Source organism: Struthio camelus, chromosome 26, assembly GCF_040807025.1.
Source record: "Struthio camelus isolate bStrCam1 chromosome 26, bStrCam1.hap1, whole genome shotgun sequence".
Lineage (NCBI taxonomy): Eukaryota > Metazoa > Chordata > Aves > Struthioniformes > Struthionidae > Struthio > Struthio camelus.
This window is the reverse complement of record NC_090967.1, coordinates 7,462,737-7,481,576: the sequence shown is the minus strand read 5'-3', so window position 1 is coordinate 7,481,576 and position 18,840 is coordinate 7,462,737. Positions and strand designations below refer to the sequence as shown.

Here is an 18,840-nt window from a genome sequence, read left to right as displayed (position 1 = left end):
TGGCAAAAGAGCAAGCTCCACTATAGGAAGTGGAAAGGCTGCAGTTTTCTGGCACTGCTGGGTCTTGGGTCTCCACCATCACCATCTAATAATTTTTCTTTGTATAAACTGTCCTTGGCTCACTTGCAAAGACAACTGTGCACTTTGACTTGCTTTTTTTCTTACTACTGTAAACTATGCTGGATATTTGTGGCAAACCTATCTAACTTTTTTAATCCTTTTCTTTCTTTTTTCTACAGCATTGTCCAAGATATAACAGTTGGTACAAAGGTAGGCACTTCTCACTTTTTCTCTCTTTTTACACTGCTCAGCATCTGACCTAGTTTTAGTCTCACCAAATGCAGATCTTCAGCTTTAAAGGGTTATTTCTGGTACCACATAAATTGGTTTTAACTAGAAGGTAACTTAGTTTCATGTGCATTTACAACTTCTATTATGGCTCAGCACTTAGCTCTTGGCGTTTGGACATGGATTTGCAACTGTCAGAGAACTTTATTGCATTTAGGAACATCCCTTCCCCTACTAAAATGTAAAGCCACGCTTGTTATTTGTATACCAAACGATGCTTTTCAACAGAGAAATGTTGGTCCTTTCTTTTTTGGGAACTCTTTTTTTTTTAATGTGAATTCCTATTTGGTTATATGTCAAAAATCTTTGTACCATGAAAAAATCATGAGTGTTTAGTTGTTGTGTGTTTTTTCTCTTGTGAGTACAGTAAATATGACCTTTACCCTTCTAGTCTCAGGTTTTTAAAGTGCAGACCTAGCCCTGAAACTCAAAGTGCTGACAGGAGCCTTCTTATCTATGGTGCATGGTAATAGGCTGTTGTGTTCACAGGATAAAAAGCTCATTCCTGTGAAATGCTAAGCTGGAATGTGCAGGATAGACTGGCATTTCTTCATGTATTAAAAGTTTCTTATTTTAGTGAACATTGCAGCTAATGTTCTGGAATCAGGACAGTAAGTTCATCCCTGTAAGCTTTTTAATAGGTAGCATGTGTGAATGTGAGCCCTCAAAGCAGTAATCTGACAACTTTTTTAATGGCCTGGATTCTACGTTAGCTTCTATTAGCGTAGAAATGAAGTAGAGTTGCATTTGGAAACTTGAATAGAGGCTGGCGAGGTGATGCAATGTGTGATAGGGCTAATTCTTTAAGTAGAGTTGAGCTTGTGTAGTATGAGCTCTGTTAAATCTACATAAGTAAAATAAAAGCATTAGAGAAGTTGCTTCTAGACAGCGAATAGTTTTTAATATTGAAGGAACAAAATTAGATGTGACTGATGCTGTAAGCATAGGTGCGCGTGTGTTAGTGCTTTGGGGTTTCAAGAAGCATTAAACAAATGAAGGAGATCTATTTAACTGTCGTAGGGGGAAGGTTATTTTAGTGTTTCCTAGTATCGGTATCTGAAATTTGAATTAAAGTCTTAGTGACGTGATAGTATCTAGTTTTGGTTGCGACTACCATCTGCGAGGAGGAGTTCAATTTGTCATCAAAGGAAGAGGAAAAGCTTGAGTTTTGACAGTAAGGTTGGTTAATAGTTAATCTAGCCATGATAAGAGTTGGACTAAGTCATCATTTGACCACCGTAGGATAGTTTTATACAACATCTACCAGTAAACAGATTAATCTAGGTAAAAGTCCCCTCAGTCAATTATAGCAATGTGTAATTTTAAGTTGCTGCAGTTCTAAGAAGTTCTTTTGCATAACTAAAGAACTTGCTCAGGAAGCCTCTGAAACTCCAGTAGTTTTCTTGGTGAATCTTGGAAAGCTTCAGGATGTGATACTGCATGCCTCCCCACTTCCATCTGTGGGGTGATTTCAGTTGCCTTAGAAGAGTACAGTCAAGATGTCTAAAAAGGGGACCGGGAGAAATCCTGTAGCACAGGACAGAATCGTAACTCCTCTTACACTAGTTGTACAGTAGGGTGGAGAGTGGTGAAAGAAATGTGCATCAAAAATGAGAATTCTTACCAAGAAAGACGAGGCAGATTGAGGAAGCTGAATCAAAATTTAAAGAGTGACAGAAACAAAAGGAAAGTTGAATCATCTCAAAGGTAAGTTTTTAAAATGTTTTGAAAATAGTTGTGTATCTGATTGCATTTAAATAAGATACCGAATATGCCAGTGTAGCTCATCTAATACAAGTTGTGTTCTTTAATGTTTTGCTATAAGATGTTATGCGTGTCATGGATTTTACTTTAAAAAAGCTTGAATCCTGTTTACAAGCACAATTAGTAACAAAGTGAAGAATCCTGTACGGATCAGCTGTGTGTAGCTGGTTGGCTTATATCCTGCTCCTCCTGTACTACTGAAGATCATCTAAACGCAAGATTCATGCGTGGAGAGAGATGCAGGCTTTTCTCATTGCTTTAAAAAGATGTGCAATCAAACTATATATACATTACTTGTTAAAAATGCTTCTCTCAGTGGTAGGTGTGAAACCTCATTGGCTATAGCTCTTCTGAAATTCTGTCATTACTGTTGCTTGTTGTCTCCATTTCCTTTGGGTTTTTCCAGTAAGTAGTTTGAAGAGATAGCAGAAGAAAGTTTCTGTAAGATTACAAAGCATTTTTGTGTTCTCCCTGCTGAAATAATTTCAGTGATAGAGCTCTTTTCCTTTCAGCATCATTTATCGGTTCCCTGGGGTGTCATAGAAATTGCTTCAAGGTTAACTGATACCCCCCCCATTCAGAAGCAGATATTCTTTATAATTGCCTAATAACTTAAAATAACATAGTGGAACTACAGTTTCGTGGTCTGTTGAATTTATAAAACTCATTAATGGAAACAGGGTTCAGCTGGAGATAGAACTGCCTTGCTAGTGTCCATTCCAAAAGCTGTCCTCACAAGAGCTTGCTATCTGAACTCCTAAACTAAAGGCATGCAAAGTTGAGTTAGAAGAGGGTCTTTAATCTGAAGTGTAAATTTATTCATCCTTGTCGTGTATGTACAAAAAGGCAGAAACAGTACTCCATCCAATTTATTAAGGTATTAGAGGAATTACAGTCCCAAAAAGCTGTCAGCTGTCTCTATGTGCTTTGTTAAGCAGCATTTTAATAAGAGAATAATGGAAACCTTTTTAACTGTTCTGTTAGTATAACTGGAATGTCCCAAAGCCAGAGAAAACTCAGATAAGCAGGAAAAGTGCCTGTAACTTAAGAAAACATCATTGACTAAAATGTCAAAAACACTTTACAGTGGCATCTTTAGTTGTCTTCCTCAGGTAAAGCTTTCCAGATTGCTGCGGCCTTAACTTTGAAGTTAAAGACTTTGTGAAAGCGTGTATCAGTTCACTCTACTGTTTTAAAAGGCGAGATACTGGCACTTTTTTGGAAGGATTTTCTCCCATCCTTAGTTTACCTATTGCAGGTACTCGCACATGATTGTATTTGTTCTTAGGACTTTGCCATGTTTATGTTCTGCAACTTAACCATTAAGAATAGTAGTATTCAAACTCCCCAAGTGTTCTCATGGTTCAGTTCTGAAGCACTTTACTGTAATGCCCGGTAGGCTTGTTTTTATCAGGATGGTAATCCAAGCAGCCATTTCAGGGCTTTGCATTTAACCTGGTCCTCTGGCTCTTCGGTTTAAAGTATATGGGTTTGTTTAGGAAACCCGTTACAATTCTGTTACGTGGCTTTTGACATGCAGTCTTCTGGAATGTCCTGCAGATTAAAAACACATGATTTAAGACTTCTTTCTTCCCATGATTTCGTTCCTATGTGAAAAGGAGGGAAGCGTAGCCTTAAGATGGAGGCACTGTATTTGGACTTCTAAGATAGTGGGTCTCTCCCCTGCAGTTACTACTCTTAAGTAATTTGATCGAGTTCGCTCTCTCAGTATCTCCTTTCCTTTTTTTTTTTAATTTGCCTAAGTATCATTTTATTTCTTTAGGCTGTAATGGTCTTTGAGCAGGACTGACTTATTAGAAAGTGTATGACCTGTAATAGTGTTCTTTAACTGTAAGTGCTGTTGCATTTTATAGATAAAAATTGCTGGAAAATAGGTTAGAGGTTGAATATTCCTATAGTTTTTTTGATTAAACTGAGCTGTTTGAAGGATGCATTTACAGAAAAACATTATGCTTCTGGGGCATTTGAGAAGTTAATTTTTAAAACAAGGTTTGCTAGAGTGTGATACAGGCTGACAGCGTAGAAGTGATTTGTGGTCAAGCCAGGATCTTTGCCATGGGAACAGTAATTATGGCTTCAGGCAGTAGGCCAAGAATGTTGTGAGGAAATTCCAGTCCCCTCCTATGGCTTTAGCTAGAGGCTGCAACAAGCTGGCTCTTGTGGCCTTTCTGTAACAGGCATGATCACACATGTGAGCCACATGTACTTAAGATACATGGATTCTAGAATCTATTGGCAAGCATTGTGTTAGTCAGATTTGGCAAATAAGTCTAAGATTAGAGCTAAGTGGCACACAACCAGTTCTTATGCACCTGTGTCTTCAGTTTATTGATAACTGCCCTTTGCAGGGGCCAGTGGATTATGAAAACTGTTTACTTAATTCAGTTTAACAGAAGTTGAAGCACAGCTACTAAGCAAGAGCACTACCACAGGTTTATCAGCTATTAAACCTGTGTAAAGCAGTTGCTCTGCATCACATCTTAAACGTTCGTTTTTTTTTAAAAAGATGGAGCTGTGACTTTCCATTGCTGATGAAAATGTATTTTCCAAAGCCATTTTAAGTCTTTGAACCTCAGGCCTACTTTGCCTATCAACTGTGATTTAAAACAATACGTGGCAAGATATTTAACAGGCATGAATTTTACTTCATCCTTTTAGTATTGCCACTCCCTAATGTAGGGATTGGCTCCCTTTGCGGTCTCCAAGTTGGTGACATCTATTTCAAGGATTTGTTGTCAGACTAGAAAACGTGGATGTGCTGGTGCCCTGTTTGTTATCTGCTCAAACTAGCAAGAAGAGGCATAGTTTTAACTTCAGATTTTATGTGGGTCTGGTGTAGCTGTGTTTTTTCTCAGGCTGCATATTAAGACTGTTGTAGAGTTCTGTGCTTAGTTCAGCAACTATGTTTTGGTAATCCTGAGGTAGTTATTGCTTGGTGTTTGTCAAAGCCTGCTCTGATTATCATGCAATCACAACTTAGATGAGATTGAACTAGCGTGGAGTTCCTTCTGGACTTGCATGTTCAGTTTGCCATTTTGTAGGTTTGTCATAAAATATTCTTTCAAGGATTCTCTTTTCTTTCCTGCATTATTCGGGCAGTATTTCTTTCTGATAGGTTTATAGTAAAACTTAGTATAAATACTATCTGCTCCAGCCTAATGACTTCAAAAACTCAAGGTTTGCTAATAGTTAAGTTGCAACTTGGGAGCAGTATATGGTAAGACTTGGGTGTGTGCTACCCTACAGAGCAAGAATGACTACATTACTTCAGTACTTGGAGGTTAGGAATTTTGGGCCATTTAAAGTGGCCACACCTTTTATTTGCTCAAAGGGCAGGTTTGTTTCACAGAGTGTCTCCATAGTAGCTAAGACTGAGAATGAAAGTTAGGGAGGGGCTGATTAGATGAGCGGGTTGAGGATCTGGCTTTGCTCTAAAGCTTGTGTATGCTTAAATTCACAGCGCACTCTTACCGCAAAACCTTGCATCCAGGTTGTGTGAGCAATTGCTTATATGTAATTGTTAAATCTCTAGTGTCTTTTAGGAACTTAGAAGTCTTATCTGAAACTACAGAAATAGTGCCAGCTATTGCAGCAGTATGTACAGTAGGACAATAACTTTATGAGGTGTTAAATTCTTTGCAGCACTCTGACCAGCTAACCTAGTTTCAAAGATGCTGAAAATTTGTGAGTACCTGGTATTGCAATGTGCGTCTTAGTGGGAAGCCTGGCATGCTGGCTCTCCTGTGAAGGTATTAAGCTAAACTTCGTCCAGACAAGGATGAGGCTATAGCAATTTAAACAGTCCCTAAACGGTAGGTGATAGGTGTTTGCTAGCCTCAACTGAACAAAGCATCATTTAAAAAATTACATATATACACTCTAGGCCTGCCAGATATGCAAATGCTTCTACTACAGATTGACTATATCAATGTAGCGTGCTGACTACTGGATTGGATTCATTTTGATAAATGATGTAGGAATTTCTGCATTTGAATTAGTACATGAAGTTCCACCATAAGCAATAGAGTGTACTAAATTAATTTTTTCCTCCACAACTCATTTTTGGGTCTGATTGGATGATCAATTTTATGCCTCATTCCTCACAGAGAGGGATAGATGACACACACTGAGGCTGTAACTGCTACTTAGAGATCAGTGAGACAACTACTATGTTTAAAGTACTAGTATCACAGTGCACCATTAAAGTCAGCTCGGAGCCTGCAATCTTTAGACCATTTAAGTTCTTATGTTAACGTTAACTTTATTAGGATTGAAGATGTATGAAGTTCTATCCAGTGTTCTTCAGGTGCATTTTCACAACAAAATTGACTAACGTGTTCTGTTTGTGACCCTAATCAGAATATTTCTTTTTACACTGTGGTACCTTTAAATGGCTAAAGAGTATTTGAGGCAGGAGGGTGAAGAGAAGCATGTGGGGGGAAATAAGCGAACCTTGCTGAAAAACTCTTCTATGGAAGACAAAGAAAATTGGCATCGTTCTTCCTAGTGGTTTAAATTTAGTTCCACTCTTAGCTCTTGAATCTCTCAGCAAAAAATGTTGGCACGTAATATGATGAGTGTGAATGATGATGTCATCAGACTGGATTTCTTTTATTAGTTTCTTTGCAAAGTTATTTGAGTTGTGAACTGAGGTCTCGGAATATGCATTCTTTAATTCCTCTGGGATTGAGCTCATACAGAATGCTTGAAGTGTGCTTGAGATGCTCAATGCTTTCTGTACTCAAAAAAAAAAAAAAAATTGTTTGCCTCTTATCAGAGCAAAGGGTTCCTGTGGGTTTCTCTTCATGTTGGTGTGTAATTGTGTGTGTAAAATATTATGGTGTGCATATGTAGGAAAAGTGGAGTAGGAGAACGATACTTGCATGCTCATTCTGGGCAGAGACGCAAGACTTGTTTTTGGAGAAGGGAGATCTTCAAGCTGTGAGTGTGCTACCTACTTTGATTCTTAAATATATGGTAGGTAATAGCCTGTATGTCTCTTAAATCCTTTTCCGTTGAAAGAAGGAGGGATGATGCTATCCATAGTTAAAAATCGGTAGAGCCAGCCTAAGGTACTTCATAGCCAAAGTCAGGCTGCTGCCGCTGCGCTGTGCTTAGCGGGTCAGGGAAGTAGTTTCTTTTGTAGGTTTTAGGTTTGGTTAGCCTATGGCTTGCTGACCCTTTCTGCTTGTTTTCCTCTTCCCTTCCATATTCTCTTTCTTTTTGTTGTTGCTTTCGTTTTGCTCCCAGCACTTGACGTTTGTGCAAAGTTCTGAAAGTACCGGTCAAAGACTGCAGTAACATACGCATTTAAATCTTTATATTTGATCCTTAAATGTTTGTAGAGACTTACATGTTAGTCTTATGTTCTGTATCAAAGTTATATTGCTACTCAGTTTTTTCAGTTACTTGCAGTGTATTACCGGTTTCTCTTGAAATTCATGTTTTTGCGGTCATTTGGTTTGCTTTGGTTTCAAGCCTTTTGCACAGGCAGAATGCAATTGATTTATTGTAATCCTTTTTAAATGAGTCAGTGTATCTTAAGTAGATGGAGGATTATATAGGGCAACTGAGAATTTCTGCAGTACTTCTAGATGTGCTACGAGCAGCTGAGACAGTCTCTGGGATTCTTCATTCCAAACTCAGTTAAACTTTATGTAAAATCCTAGTAAAAATGAGACAGTTTGTAGCTTGCATATGAATTAACTGCTTTTTTTAAGCTGTGAAAGCCTAGGCCAACTTAAAAATTAAGTTAAAATTTGTTTTTGAGAACTTCCCTTTAAAACAAGGGGGAGGCTTAGGAAAGTTTATGGGGAGGAATATTCATGATTTTAACTTATAAAATTCTAATATTTCACACTTTTCTATTGTGACAGACTCCCTTTCCTTAATTCAGAAAAGGGAACTGAAGTAGTGATAGCAAGACTACACAGAGCATGGGTGTACTATTAAACTAATGCAGCTTGAGTCGTAGACCTTCTTAGCCGTGAGTGCAGCAGACAAAGAAAGCTGCTGTCATAGAAACGCTCACTGTCAGTGTGTTACCTGTTTTTAATTTGCATGGCTAATCAGTGATTTTTGGAATCAAATAGGCTTACCCTGGATGAGATGAGATTTGGCAACACAACTTTTAAAAATGTGATTTGTTTACTGTAAATAGGAAGATTAGATTTGTTAAAATGAAGACTTTTATGTAGTGTTACTGCTTGTACGTTGTTGCTTCTGTTAATCTCTTATAAAAATACCAGCTGTAAAAGAATTAGCTAATCAGAAATGTCAACAGAGATGAATGCCTCCTGTGAGCAAGAATGTTAGCTTCAGAATATAAGGAACTGCATCCTGAACCAAGCACTACAGTCCTAGGCCTCTTTATAATTGGGGAATTAAAAGATATAAAAATTAATGGCACAGTAATGATTGGAGAATGTTTATGGCATGTGAGTTACAGAGAGCAAATAGAGAAACAGATTTGCTTAATGTACAGTTTAAAAAAAGTAATGTTTCAGAATCAATAACTTTCGTGTTGGCTTTTCAAATGGAATTCAAAACACCCAATGGATAAGCTATTGGTGAGAAACTTTTCTTTAAAGTCTAACTTTTTAAAACCGGGCTCTGTTTGGTTCCTCTGGCTCTGCTGAAATGAAATACTTGGTACAGAGCATTCAAATGCATTATAACATGTTTTTAAAGCCTATTCATAACGCGTACAAGAACGAAAACAGTCTGGAAAAAGAACTTGGTGACCACTGCAAGTGTAAAGGCAGTCGATTGATACCAGCTTCTGTTGAAGTTCTCCGTACTGATTGCAGACTAAGAGCCCTTCTGTTTTCAATTTACCTCAGTTTAGATCATTCCAAAAAGAAACTATCACTAGAGTTTTCTTACGATTATCTTAAGTAATTCCAACAGAGTAACAGCGTGAGAAATGTTGAAGAAAAATGCTGTAGTTGATGCAGTTTGATTCTGTTCAAGGAAGCTTACCAGCACTGATATGTACTGTGTGATTATGGTAGTAACATGTAAGTAACTGATGCAACTCCTTGCTGCCGTGAGTACACTCCTTTTTGGCTTGTACTTTAAAAGCCATTGTTTTAAAGGCAGTCCATGTGGGGAATAATTCTGTTATAACTGTACAGTAATATGTATGCAGTGTCTCTGAATTTCCTCCTGTAGATAAGAGACTTTAGAATAATTGCAGTTTTCCAAATGCTTCAGTCTTCCCTCTTCATTTGCACATACTTCCAGCTGTGAAGCTTACAAATTGACTGCTGCTTCTTTTGATGTCAAACAATCATCCCCCTCTGCCTCCTGGCTCTGGTCACAGCAGGCAGCATAGAATGTCTTGAAGATAAGAGGGGAGTGGATTTGAAATTGTACTCTTTGATTAAAGAAACATTGACATGTGGAAACTAGCAGCAATAAGCATTCCTTGTTGCACTGTGTTGCAAGTAAATTTTTAAATATGCAAGAAAATGTTTATTTTAAGCAAGTTATTAGGAAATTTTCATTCAGGAAGTTTAAATTCTTTCCATAATGGTACAAATGTTTGTTTTTCCAGTCTATAATAATTTCCTAGACTTGCCTCCATGAGAGCCAAACAAGTGGCTTGTTCTCCTAGCATTTCCGTGGTGGATCATAAGGGGTAATTGAGCATACTTGCATAGGCACATTGATTCATATTAGGAATGTCTGAGTTGTGTATGCTCTGAAATACACATGTGTAAGTTTTTATTTAAAAAAAAAGTTAAAGGCCCATTAGGGAACAATGTAATTGGTTTCAGAGGCTCTTCAAGGCTCTTTTTAGGTCAATAAACATATCTGTATTTGTAGGTTTTTTGTTTGCTTGTAGGCTGTTCTTTTAAATAGTTGCCAGTTGTGACCTATGCCACAAAATGCAAACCTCTACTTGCGCATGTATGGTGTGTGTGTTTGCCCTTCCCCCTTCCCCCCCCCCCCCCCCCCCGAATAATTTAGGCACATGAGCGTTTTTAAACTGGTGAATTTTTTTAAACCTGGAATTATGCATTAATTTAAGTAATCAGAAGGATGGGATCTCCCAGACTAGCTTGCTTCTCTGTTGTACTTAAAAATCCTAAGGCTAATTAGAACAGGTGTTAAGGCCTATTTCTAATTACTTAAGCTAGAACAAGGAGACATCACTGGGTGACCCATTGCCTTTGTAGAACCTACCCAGTGCTTTGCAGATGACCAGTAGTAGCACGTGAGCCATGATTTTGGAACCTGTCCTGATTTCTTATATTCAGTACATCAAAGTCCTTGAGTTTGGCTTTGAAGAGTTAGCAGTGAGCTGTCAAACAAGAAATTCAAGACTGTAAAAAATAAAACTGTTTATAAGATATCCCTAATTCAGTGTTCTGGGGCTCTTTGTGACCTACTTTTCCAACCTGTTTACTGATAGAGTAAGCAGAGAGCTTTTGTTGTTGCACGGATGCTGTTACTACAATTGCCACTAGATAATAGGACATGGTGAGAGATAGTGTTTCTGGTAGTCACAGTATGAAGCAGGGTATGTTTTCATCAAGATGGATGATATTTAGCTGAGGCAGGGAAGAGCTTGACTCTTCTTTCCCCCACCCCTTTTAGAGGAAACATTTTACTGTAGCGCTTGTGTGTGTGAATCACTTTGAAAATTACAACAAAGTGCTTTTTTAATATTGGATTCGTATTTTCATGTTTGCATGCTGCTTATAGTGGGTTTTGAGGTCTTCTATGTAAATTGTTTAAAATTTAGTCATATCGATTTTAAACTGTATGTATACGAATATCAGTCGTGCTGAGAAGTAATTTGTAGTCTTGTTTGCTTTTGTCCTAGTAATGGTTTTAATACCTCTTTAAGTTAGACTGGCCTTGGTCATGTAGTTAATTTAGGTGACTTTACAGGTTATGTTATAATGAATTAAAATATGTACGTGGCTCACATTAACCTGTAACATAGATCTGTTTAACTTTATTTGCAGAGAATGGGGGAGAGACGTGCCAGGCTCCACTCTATGCGAATAGATGGACTTACACCTTAACTACAGCTACTACAGCGCCTAGAATAATTAAATGCATTTGTCTTACTGCATTTACATTATCAGTTTGTTCAGGTAGTTTTAGAATTTCTTGTTGGATTTAAGTTTTTCCCAAGTTGAAAGGCGCTGTACTACAGTAAGAAAGAAAAATCATAGTAGTATGGTGTTGGCATAGAGGCTGTGCTACTTGCAGCTTTCTGTTGTACAGGTAGCTGTGTTGACTTCAGTGTAGAACAACTCCTAGTGTAAAATGCGATAGAGGATGGGATTACAAAGAATTTGCCAAGCTGTGGTACTTGGATTTCTCTGCTTCAGAACGCTTGTCTGTGTCTATTAGAACAAAGTCCAAAGACAGATCTAAAGTGTTTACTGAGGCTTTAGGTACTGCCTGGTCCTCCTGGAAATTGTTGCTGCTGTTCTGGGGATTATGGCTACAAAACAACAAACCAGTCATCTGAATTTTTTGGAGTAGAATCCAAATGACTTTATTATATGCAGACTGGTTTACTGCTAGACCTTTTTTTTTTTCTTGCTCTGGCCCTTGGGGGTGAGGGGTGGGAAAGGGTTCTGTTTCTTTCAGTTCTCAGTTTCTGCAAGTTGCATCTTCTCCTCATCTTGTGGAAATACACATCTTTTGTTTTCATATTAGTTAAGTCATGCACCAACGCTTTTGGCCAGCTTTTGATAACTTGTCTTTAGCTTTAAGAGTTTCTTACTCTTGATAACCTACAGTAAAATAATCTCTCTCCTACTGATGAATTCCTGGCAGCATATCTGCTTTGCTGTTTCTGATAAACTGCAGTACTGTTCTAGCTTAAACTAAAAGGATGATAATCTTGTCTGATATCAATAGTCAAATCTATCCTACTAGAAACAGTAGGAGAATGTATATCTAAATAGAGAGGACTTGATTTAGCAGCTTCAGACAATCCTGAGGTTCCTAATGCCTAGCTGAATGGAGAGAGTGGATAGTGCTATGCACTTGCTAAATTGGATTTTACTTGTACTTGATCTATATGATAGAGAGGTTGATTGCGCACTGTCAGCATATTTTCACTTATATTTTCGTTCAGTTTCTTTGCACCTTAATAGCTCAATTTTTCTTCTGCTTTCAGAGTCCCTGAATAGAATTTAGCAAAATGCTGTCAATTTACCTTTCTCCTTCTTTTCTTTTCCAGCGGGGATCTGACGAGCTTTTCTCTACTTGTGTTACTAACGGACCCTTTATCATGAGCAGCAACTCTTCTTCTGCAGGTAACATTGTCTATAAGAATAGAAATTGATGATGAGCATTGCAAATGCTATGAGGAAGCCCCCTTTTTTTCCTGCTTGTTCTTAATTATGAAATCTTTTCATTTTTAGTGCTTGTTGTTATTGGGCCTTTTGAAAGGCTGAGCTGTAATAAGCTTCTGCCCTATAACATTAAAAACTTAGTGGCCTAAACGAAATTGTTGAAGGACAGTTGCTAAAATGATTTTACAGCATTAGAACGTGCAGTTTGTGCTGTAAACTGATGCACTTAATCCTACGTTAATTCAATTGTGCTTTATTTTGGCTGTGTGTAGTAGTTTTCTATTACCTCTACATTGTGTAAGACTCCCAAGTAACTAATCCCATCCAAGACAGAATCCTTGGGTGCAGAGTCTAGACTTTTTTTCCTCTGTGCTTGTATCAGTGCCTTGAATTGTCTGTCTCTGAGCTGCCGTTATCCTTTGAGTCCCTTTATGTTCTGCCTAACTGCGGCCTCCCTGCAAGACTGTATCGGGTAATGTCTTTGGTATTGTGCTGCTGACAGTCTTTGCCATGCATACAGTCCAATTAATCTAAAATTGTCTTGGATCATGTGTTTTTTTTAATATCACCTACTTTAAGATGTCCTCCTAGAGCTGCTTCATTGCCAAGAGCGCCAGTCAAAGTGAAGAGGGAGAAAAGCAGTAGTCTAGAATTAGTGGTTCAGACCTACACATAGTAGAAGTGCGGGTGGGTGGGGGTTGTGTGTGTGTACTGTAAACAAGCTGTAGAATGGTCACTGGAGAGTTGATTCCACCGCTGTGGCATTCAGCTACGTCACTTGGATCACTCATGTAATTTGAAAAAAGAGTAAAACCATGTGTCCTCAAACTCTGGTTAAATTAGACCATGGTATTTCTCTGTAATGCAGAGAGTAATAACTGGATGGGGAGCACAGACTACATGTCAGTTTTGTAAATGTGTGCATATTCTATCAAACCTGTTCTAATAAGCAGTGATTTTTGCTTTTTGTAGCTAATGGAAACGACAGCAAAAAATTCAAAGGCGATAGTAGAAGCGCTGGGGTCCCATCTCGAGTAATCCACGTCCGTAAACTCCCCAGTGACGTCACGGAGGCAGAGGTCATTTCTTTGGGCTTACCTTTTGGCAAGGTCACCAATCTTCTAATGTTGAAAGGAAAAAATCAGGTATTGTGTCCGAATTTGAAAGTAATGTTTATGTCAAACTTGAAGACTTGTCATCAGTAAACCAGATGCAAATTGTTTAAACAACTGTAATGCATTAGGAGTTAATAACTTCTGTCTACTGTATTTTACTTTTCCATGATTATCCTGTGAGCTGTAGAAAATGCTATTGTCAGACTGTACAAAGAGTCATTTATAATTGGCATTATGCTTGATTTTAAATTACAGACTAGGTAAATGATTTGGATGACAGTGGCGTGAGTTGGCCTTTTTCACTCAAGCCTGCTTGATAGTTGAGTAACCACAAGTGTTAACTTTGCAGGTTAAGGATACCTTTACAGATATAACAAAATGAGCTGGGTAAAGTCAAGATACTCTTGAGTAATGCAGGAGGTGCACGCTAATTTGGTCACTAAAATTGTCTCTTACAAATTAATGAGTAAAGAAGCAAGCCAACTTTAATCATCATATAAAATACTGCATCTTTAATTATGAAAATATATCTCTATTAGATGTTGCATGGTATGATTATATGAAAGTAATTAACGTAAAGTCTCACTACAACCCCTTGCGTTTTTATTTCAAAGTAGAGCAAGATCATAAAGGTACAGAAGAATAAGTAGGCTTGCAACTCTGCAGAGAATCTGGACTATCACTCTGTTTTGTCATTCTTGCAAGCACTTCTGTAATTGCCTGTTTCCTAAATGTGCATAGCTTGGCTCTTGGGATGACACAAACATGACGTTAATGTGAAATTCAACTGTTCTACATGTAGCCCATTCTTAAACAATTCTATATGCAAGTTAAAACTGGTGTGTAAATGCAGTAGTCAAATCAAAATACTGATGCAATTCAATTAGAAATAAAGTTCCTTCTCAAGTTATCAGTCACACTATGATATTGTCAAGTGTTAACGCTGTCTCCTAGTGTGAGCTACTTTGATAATATCGGAATGTATTGGATTTGACTTCTGTGCAGGCTTTCATAGAAATGAATACGGAGGAGGCAGCCAACACCATGGTAAACTATTACACCACAGTCACTCCAGTCCTTCGAAGCCAGCCCATCTACATTCAGTTCTCCAACCACAAGGAGCTCAAAACGGACAACTCTCCAAACCAAGCAGTTAGTTTTTGTTCTTTACGTTATCATATTAGTGGGAGAGATGGGCATGGTTCTTGCCTAGTGCTTTGATTTGTGCTGCTGGTGTAGGTGTGAAAGGGTTTCAAGGGATTTGTTTTCACTATGAAAGTGCTAAGCAGAGCGTGTTGTGTTTTCTTTGAATTTGATCGAATACAAACACTTCTGATCTAGGTTCTGAGAGCTTGACTTTCAGAATAAAGTGCTCTTGCTTGCATTGTTCCCTTTGCTTATGATTTTTCATGTGCTACTTAAGAACAGTAGAGAAGAAAGAATGATTTCTACCAATGACTTCTAGCTTATGGAATAAGGGCTCCTGTAATAGGTTTTTATCCAAAATCTTAAATTGTTAATTGAGCTACTAAAACTGGCCTGAAACGTCAGGGGAAGAAAATGCAATAGCAAATATGAGATTGAGAATCAGTGCATTAGCGATCTTTAATTAGAAACAGTAACTGAATAGATACCGAAGACTTGATTAACTTCTAGTGCTTTGGAAAATGTTTTTTATCTAATATTTGAAGCTTTATATAAATTGACGTTCTGGGTCAAAATTCTGTCTTCAGTGGAGTATAACACGTTGTTAATAAATATTAGCTTTTGCAGGCAGCACTTGAACACAGCAGTTTTTAATGCTTTGTCTGTGCTATCTAGAGTTTCTGTATAAGATATGCTCTGCATAGAGTAAAAGGTTCCCTTTTCTGGCTCAGCTTGTCTTGGCATTCATTCAGGACAAGAACGCTGGAAAGAAGTTCAAGTTACTTCTGCCTCCTTATCAGGGATGTCTGCCTAGTACGTTCAGTTTGCCTCTTCGCACTTCTCAGACTGACGTTCATCAGGATCAGAGCATCTAACACTGTGCAGATGAAATGCTACTACTTGGTGCATGTAACAAAACTAGAATCTGATGCACAACACTGAGCCCATTATAATGGCATGTACATAAGGGGGACTCTTCACAGAATTTCTTCCAAGTTTGTTTTCACTCCTGGATCCCTATAGTGGCTGTGCTCTAATCTTTCAATCTTGTCAGTTTCTGTAGTATTCTGGAGACAGTATTTCACCCTTGAAGTGCCCAGCTTTTGTATTTTTCTAAACAATGGAATAACTTTGTTGTATCAGTAGATGCTGAGCAAGATTTTAATCATCCATATGTACCATATATGATTTTTAGCTGTAGTGCAAGTACTTTACATTTTACTTGATTTGTATTTTTGCATTGTGGTGGTTTTTGTATTGCCCGTGTTTAAAATGTACCGAAGTCGTTGTAGTCTTAGGGATAGTTAATTGCTAGCCCTTCTGAGTTCTGCTCTTCAGTAGTTTGCAGATAGGAAGCTCAAGAAGAGTTCAATATGTATTTCTGCAAGCAGGAGTGTCATTGTAACAGGATGTTTGGTTCTGCAGCGTGCCCAAGCAGCTCTGCAAGCAGTGAATTCTGTTCAATCTGGAAACCTAGCACTGTCAGCCTCTGCGGCAGCAGTAGATGCAGGAATGGCGATGGCTGGCCAGAGCCCTGTCCTGAGGATCATTGTTGAGAATCTCTTCTATCCTGTCACTCTAGATGTTCTGCATCAGGTACAACATGTTGCCACAACTTTTTGTAGATATGGAGGAAGGTCCATAGCAACAAATAGTAAATTGGTATATTTGCAACATAAGTTTTACCTTTAGCATGTTCTTATCTATATAAACCAAATTTTGAGATGACCAGCTCTGCAAATCTTTCTGGACTGTGATGGCCATGTGACTCTATTGTTTTGTGTTTCAATCTATCTAAACTTTAATTTCCAGAGATTTGTTTGGTTCATTTTAGTTGGATTGAAATCTGGTACAGTGCAAAGGACAAATACTGATACTTTCAAGACAGCTCTTGAAACTGTTGCTAGGCTTTAGAGGAAGTAGCTGCTAAAAATGCTTATGGGAGGGTAAGGGAAAAATAAAGTGTATACACAAGCCGTTTAGGCATTAGCTTGTCTGTCTTTCTATTGGAAAAGTTACTCCTGCTGTCTACTAAGGTTGCTTAACTTCATCTTTGTTTAAAATGCGAGTTTGACTGCTTTTAAGAATCCCTGGCAAATTCTGAGAAAGTTCCAGTTTATGAAGGTGCATGTGAACCTCCCTGTATAAAAAAAGTTAGTACGACGAAACTAAAAATTTTTATTAAGGGAGCTCTTCAGTAACCATGTTTTCTAAGCTGATGCCATGCCAGTAAGCTAAACAATACCTACCCACAGTGTAGTTTAAAACTTCAAATGTTTAAGCTGAAAAACTAATAGGGTGAAAAGATAAATTTTGTTGTTGTTTCCACTCCTAATAACGGGGATAAATGAAATAGACCTACTGGAAATATGATAACAAGGCACACAAATATTATCTTGCAGATTTTTTCCAAGTTTGGTACGGTCTTGAAAATAATTACATTCACAAAGAACAACCAATTTCAGGCCCTGCTACAATATGCTGACCCAATGAGTGCTCAGCATGCCAAACTGGTGAGTAGTATGCTTTCATTGCTAAATACCTGAATTATTTAACTTCTGAAGCTTGCTTTTGTTAATCTAGATCAACTTTAGGAATGAGCATTTTGGAATATTTTGTTGTCATATTATGTTTGTGCAAGCATTGATGTAGTGACAGATCGCATATGCGGGTGGGAGGGAATTTCACCACTAGAAGAGCAGTAGGGTTAGCTTTGAGTGAATACTGAAGGGGATAAAATTAAGTGATGTTAGCATCACACAAAGTAAGATGTTGCATATCTTCAGAGGGACCGGTGTTACCTGGGATGATGTAACACTGCCTCTTCAGAGATTTATTACTGTGATTTAGTATAAATACACCTTGGATAAAGAATTGTTTGTTTCCTTGCAGTCTTTAGATGGACAGAATATCTACAATGCCTGTTGTACACTGCGCATAGATTTCTCAAAGCTCACAAGTCTCAATGTAAAATATAACAATGATAAGAGCAGAGATTACACACGGCCAGACCTGCCTTCTGGGGATAACCAGCCCTCTCTTGATCAGACCATGGCAGCTGCTTTTGGTGAGAATACTTAAAGTGGAAGCAGGACAAGTGTAACTGATACTTCTGTCAGTTTGGGAAAGGGGAGGGGATGTAATCCTAGTACATTTGGTCATACGAAATTTTAGGAATTAGGAAAATTAGGAAAATTAGGAAAAACTTGGGAACTACTGCATGAGACTAGTGAGAAGTACTAGTATGGATGCATGTATGCAGATGCATGCTCCTACTGTGAAAGCTGTTCTCACTTTGACTGAGGACTTTTAGATTTTGCTGCTTGCTGTGCTTTTAGTGCCATCTGCTGTTCTGTCTACAATATGGACTCTCAGCAATAACTTGGGGTGTTGTGACCTATGGCTTGAAGACTATTGTGGTTCAACAGCTATGGAAGCTACTTAGCTTGTTTAGTCAACAGCCACCTTCTAATAGCTGTTTCAGAACAGCAGAGTTGGAGTAGAAATACTTCTTTGTCATTTCCTGAAGAAATTCAGTATTACATTGGAGGCATTTTTGACTTACTGTTTATAATTAGGGCTTAGCTTCCAAATAGGTTGAAGGATGGAGACTTCAAGATATTCTAGCCATGTCTAGAGTTGTCTTGCTATAGGTATTTATGTATAATGTGTGTATCTCTTTCCAGGTGCCCCAGGGATAATTTCTGCCTCTCCATATGCAGGAGCTGGCTTTCCTCCTACCTTTGCAATTCCTCAGGCTGCAGGTACTGTATTTCGTAAGTTGGAATTTTATATAGGTTCTCTGATTATTTCTGAAGCTGTCTTGAGGTTTCAGAGCTAAGTGATGTTTTTATTGGGATTAGTCATGTAAATCCTAAGTGCTGGCACTAGGGCATAGAAGGGAATGGTGTTTCAATACATAAACTCAACTAGGAATACAAGAGTGTAGTTGAGAACCTCTGCCTAGACAAATATTCCTGTGGCAACAGGAAAGTCTGAATAGCAGAAGGAGAAAGATGGTAAAAGCACTATTTAAAATATTTGAGGGCGGGGGGAGTGGGTATGATTAAGCTTTTTGTGTTTAGACTTTCCTCTTCTAGTATTAAATTACTAAGTTG

The 18,840-nt window shown here is 38.1% G+C and overlaps 1 protein-coding gene across 2 annotated transcripts in view; it reads left to right on the top strand.

Annotated features, from left to right (window-relative positions):
- PTBP1 (polypyrimidine tract binding protein 1) overlaps window positions 1-18,840 on the top strand; it is a 32,164-nt gene that overhangs the window by 4,348 nt on the left and 8,976 nt on the right. The window contains exons 2-9 of one of the 2 annotated variants that reach the window (XM_068920264.1): window positions 240-270; window positions 12,347-12,422; window positions 13,434-13,606; window positions 14,582-14,728; window positions 16,148-16,318; window positions 17,125-17,235; window positions 17,615-17,789; window positions 18,409-18,486. In XM_068920264.1, the coding sequence (XP_068776365.1) occupies window positions 240-270; window positions 12,347-12,422; window positions 13,434-13,606; window positions 14,582-14,728; window positions 16,148-16,318; window positions 17,125-17,235; window positions 17,615-17,789; window positions 18,409-18,486 (962 nt within the window). The remainder of the gene's footprint in view (window positions 1-239; window positions 271-12,346; window positions 12,423-13,433; window positions 13,607-14,581; window positions 14,729-16,147; window positions 16,319-17,124; window positions 17,236-17,614; window positions 17,790-18,408; window positions 18,487-18,840) is intronic. The other variant, XM_068920265.1, reaches the window with a different exon arrangement.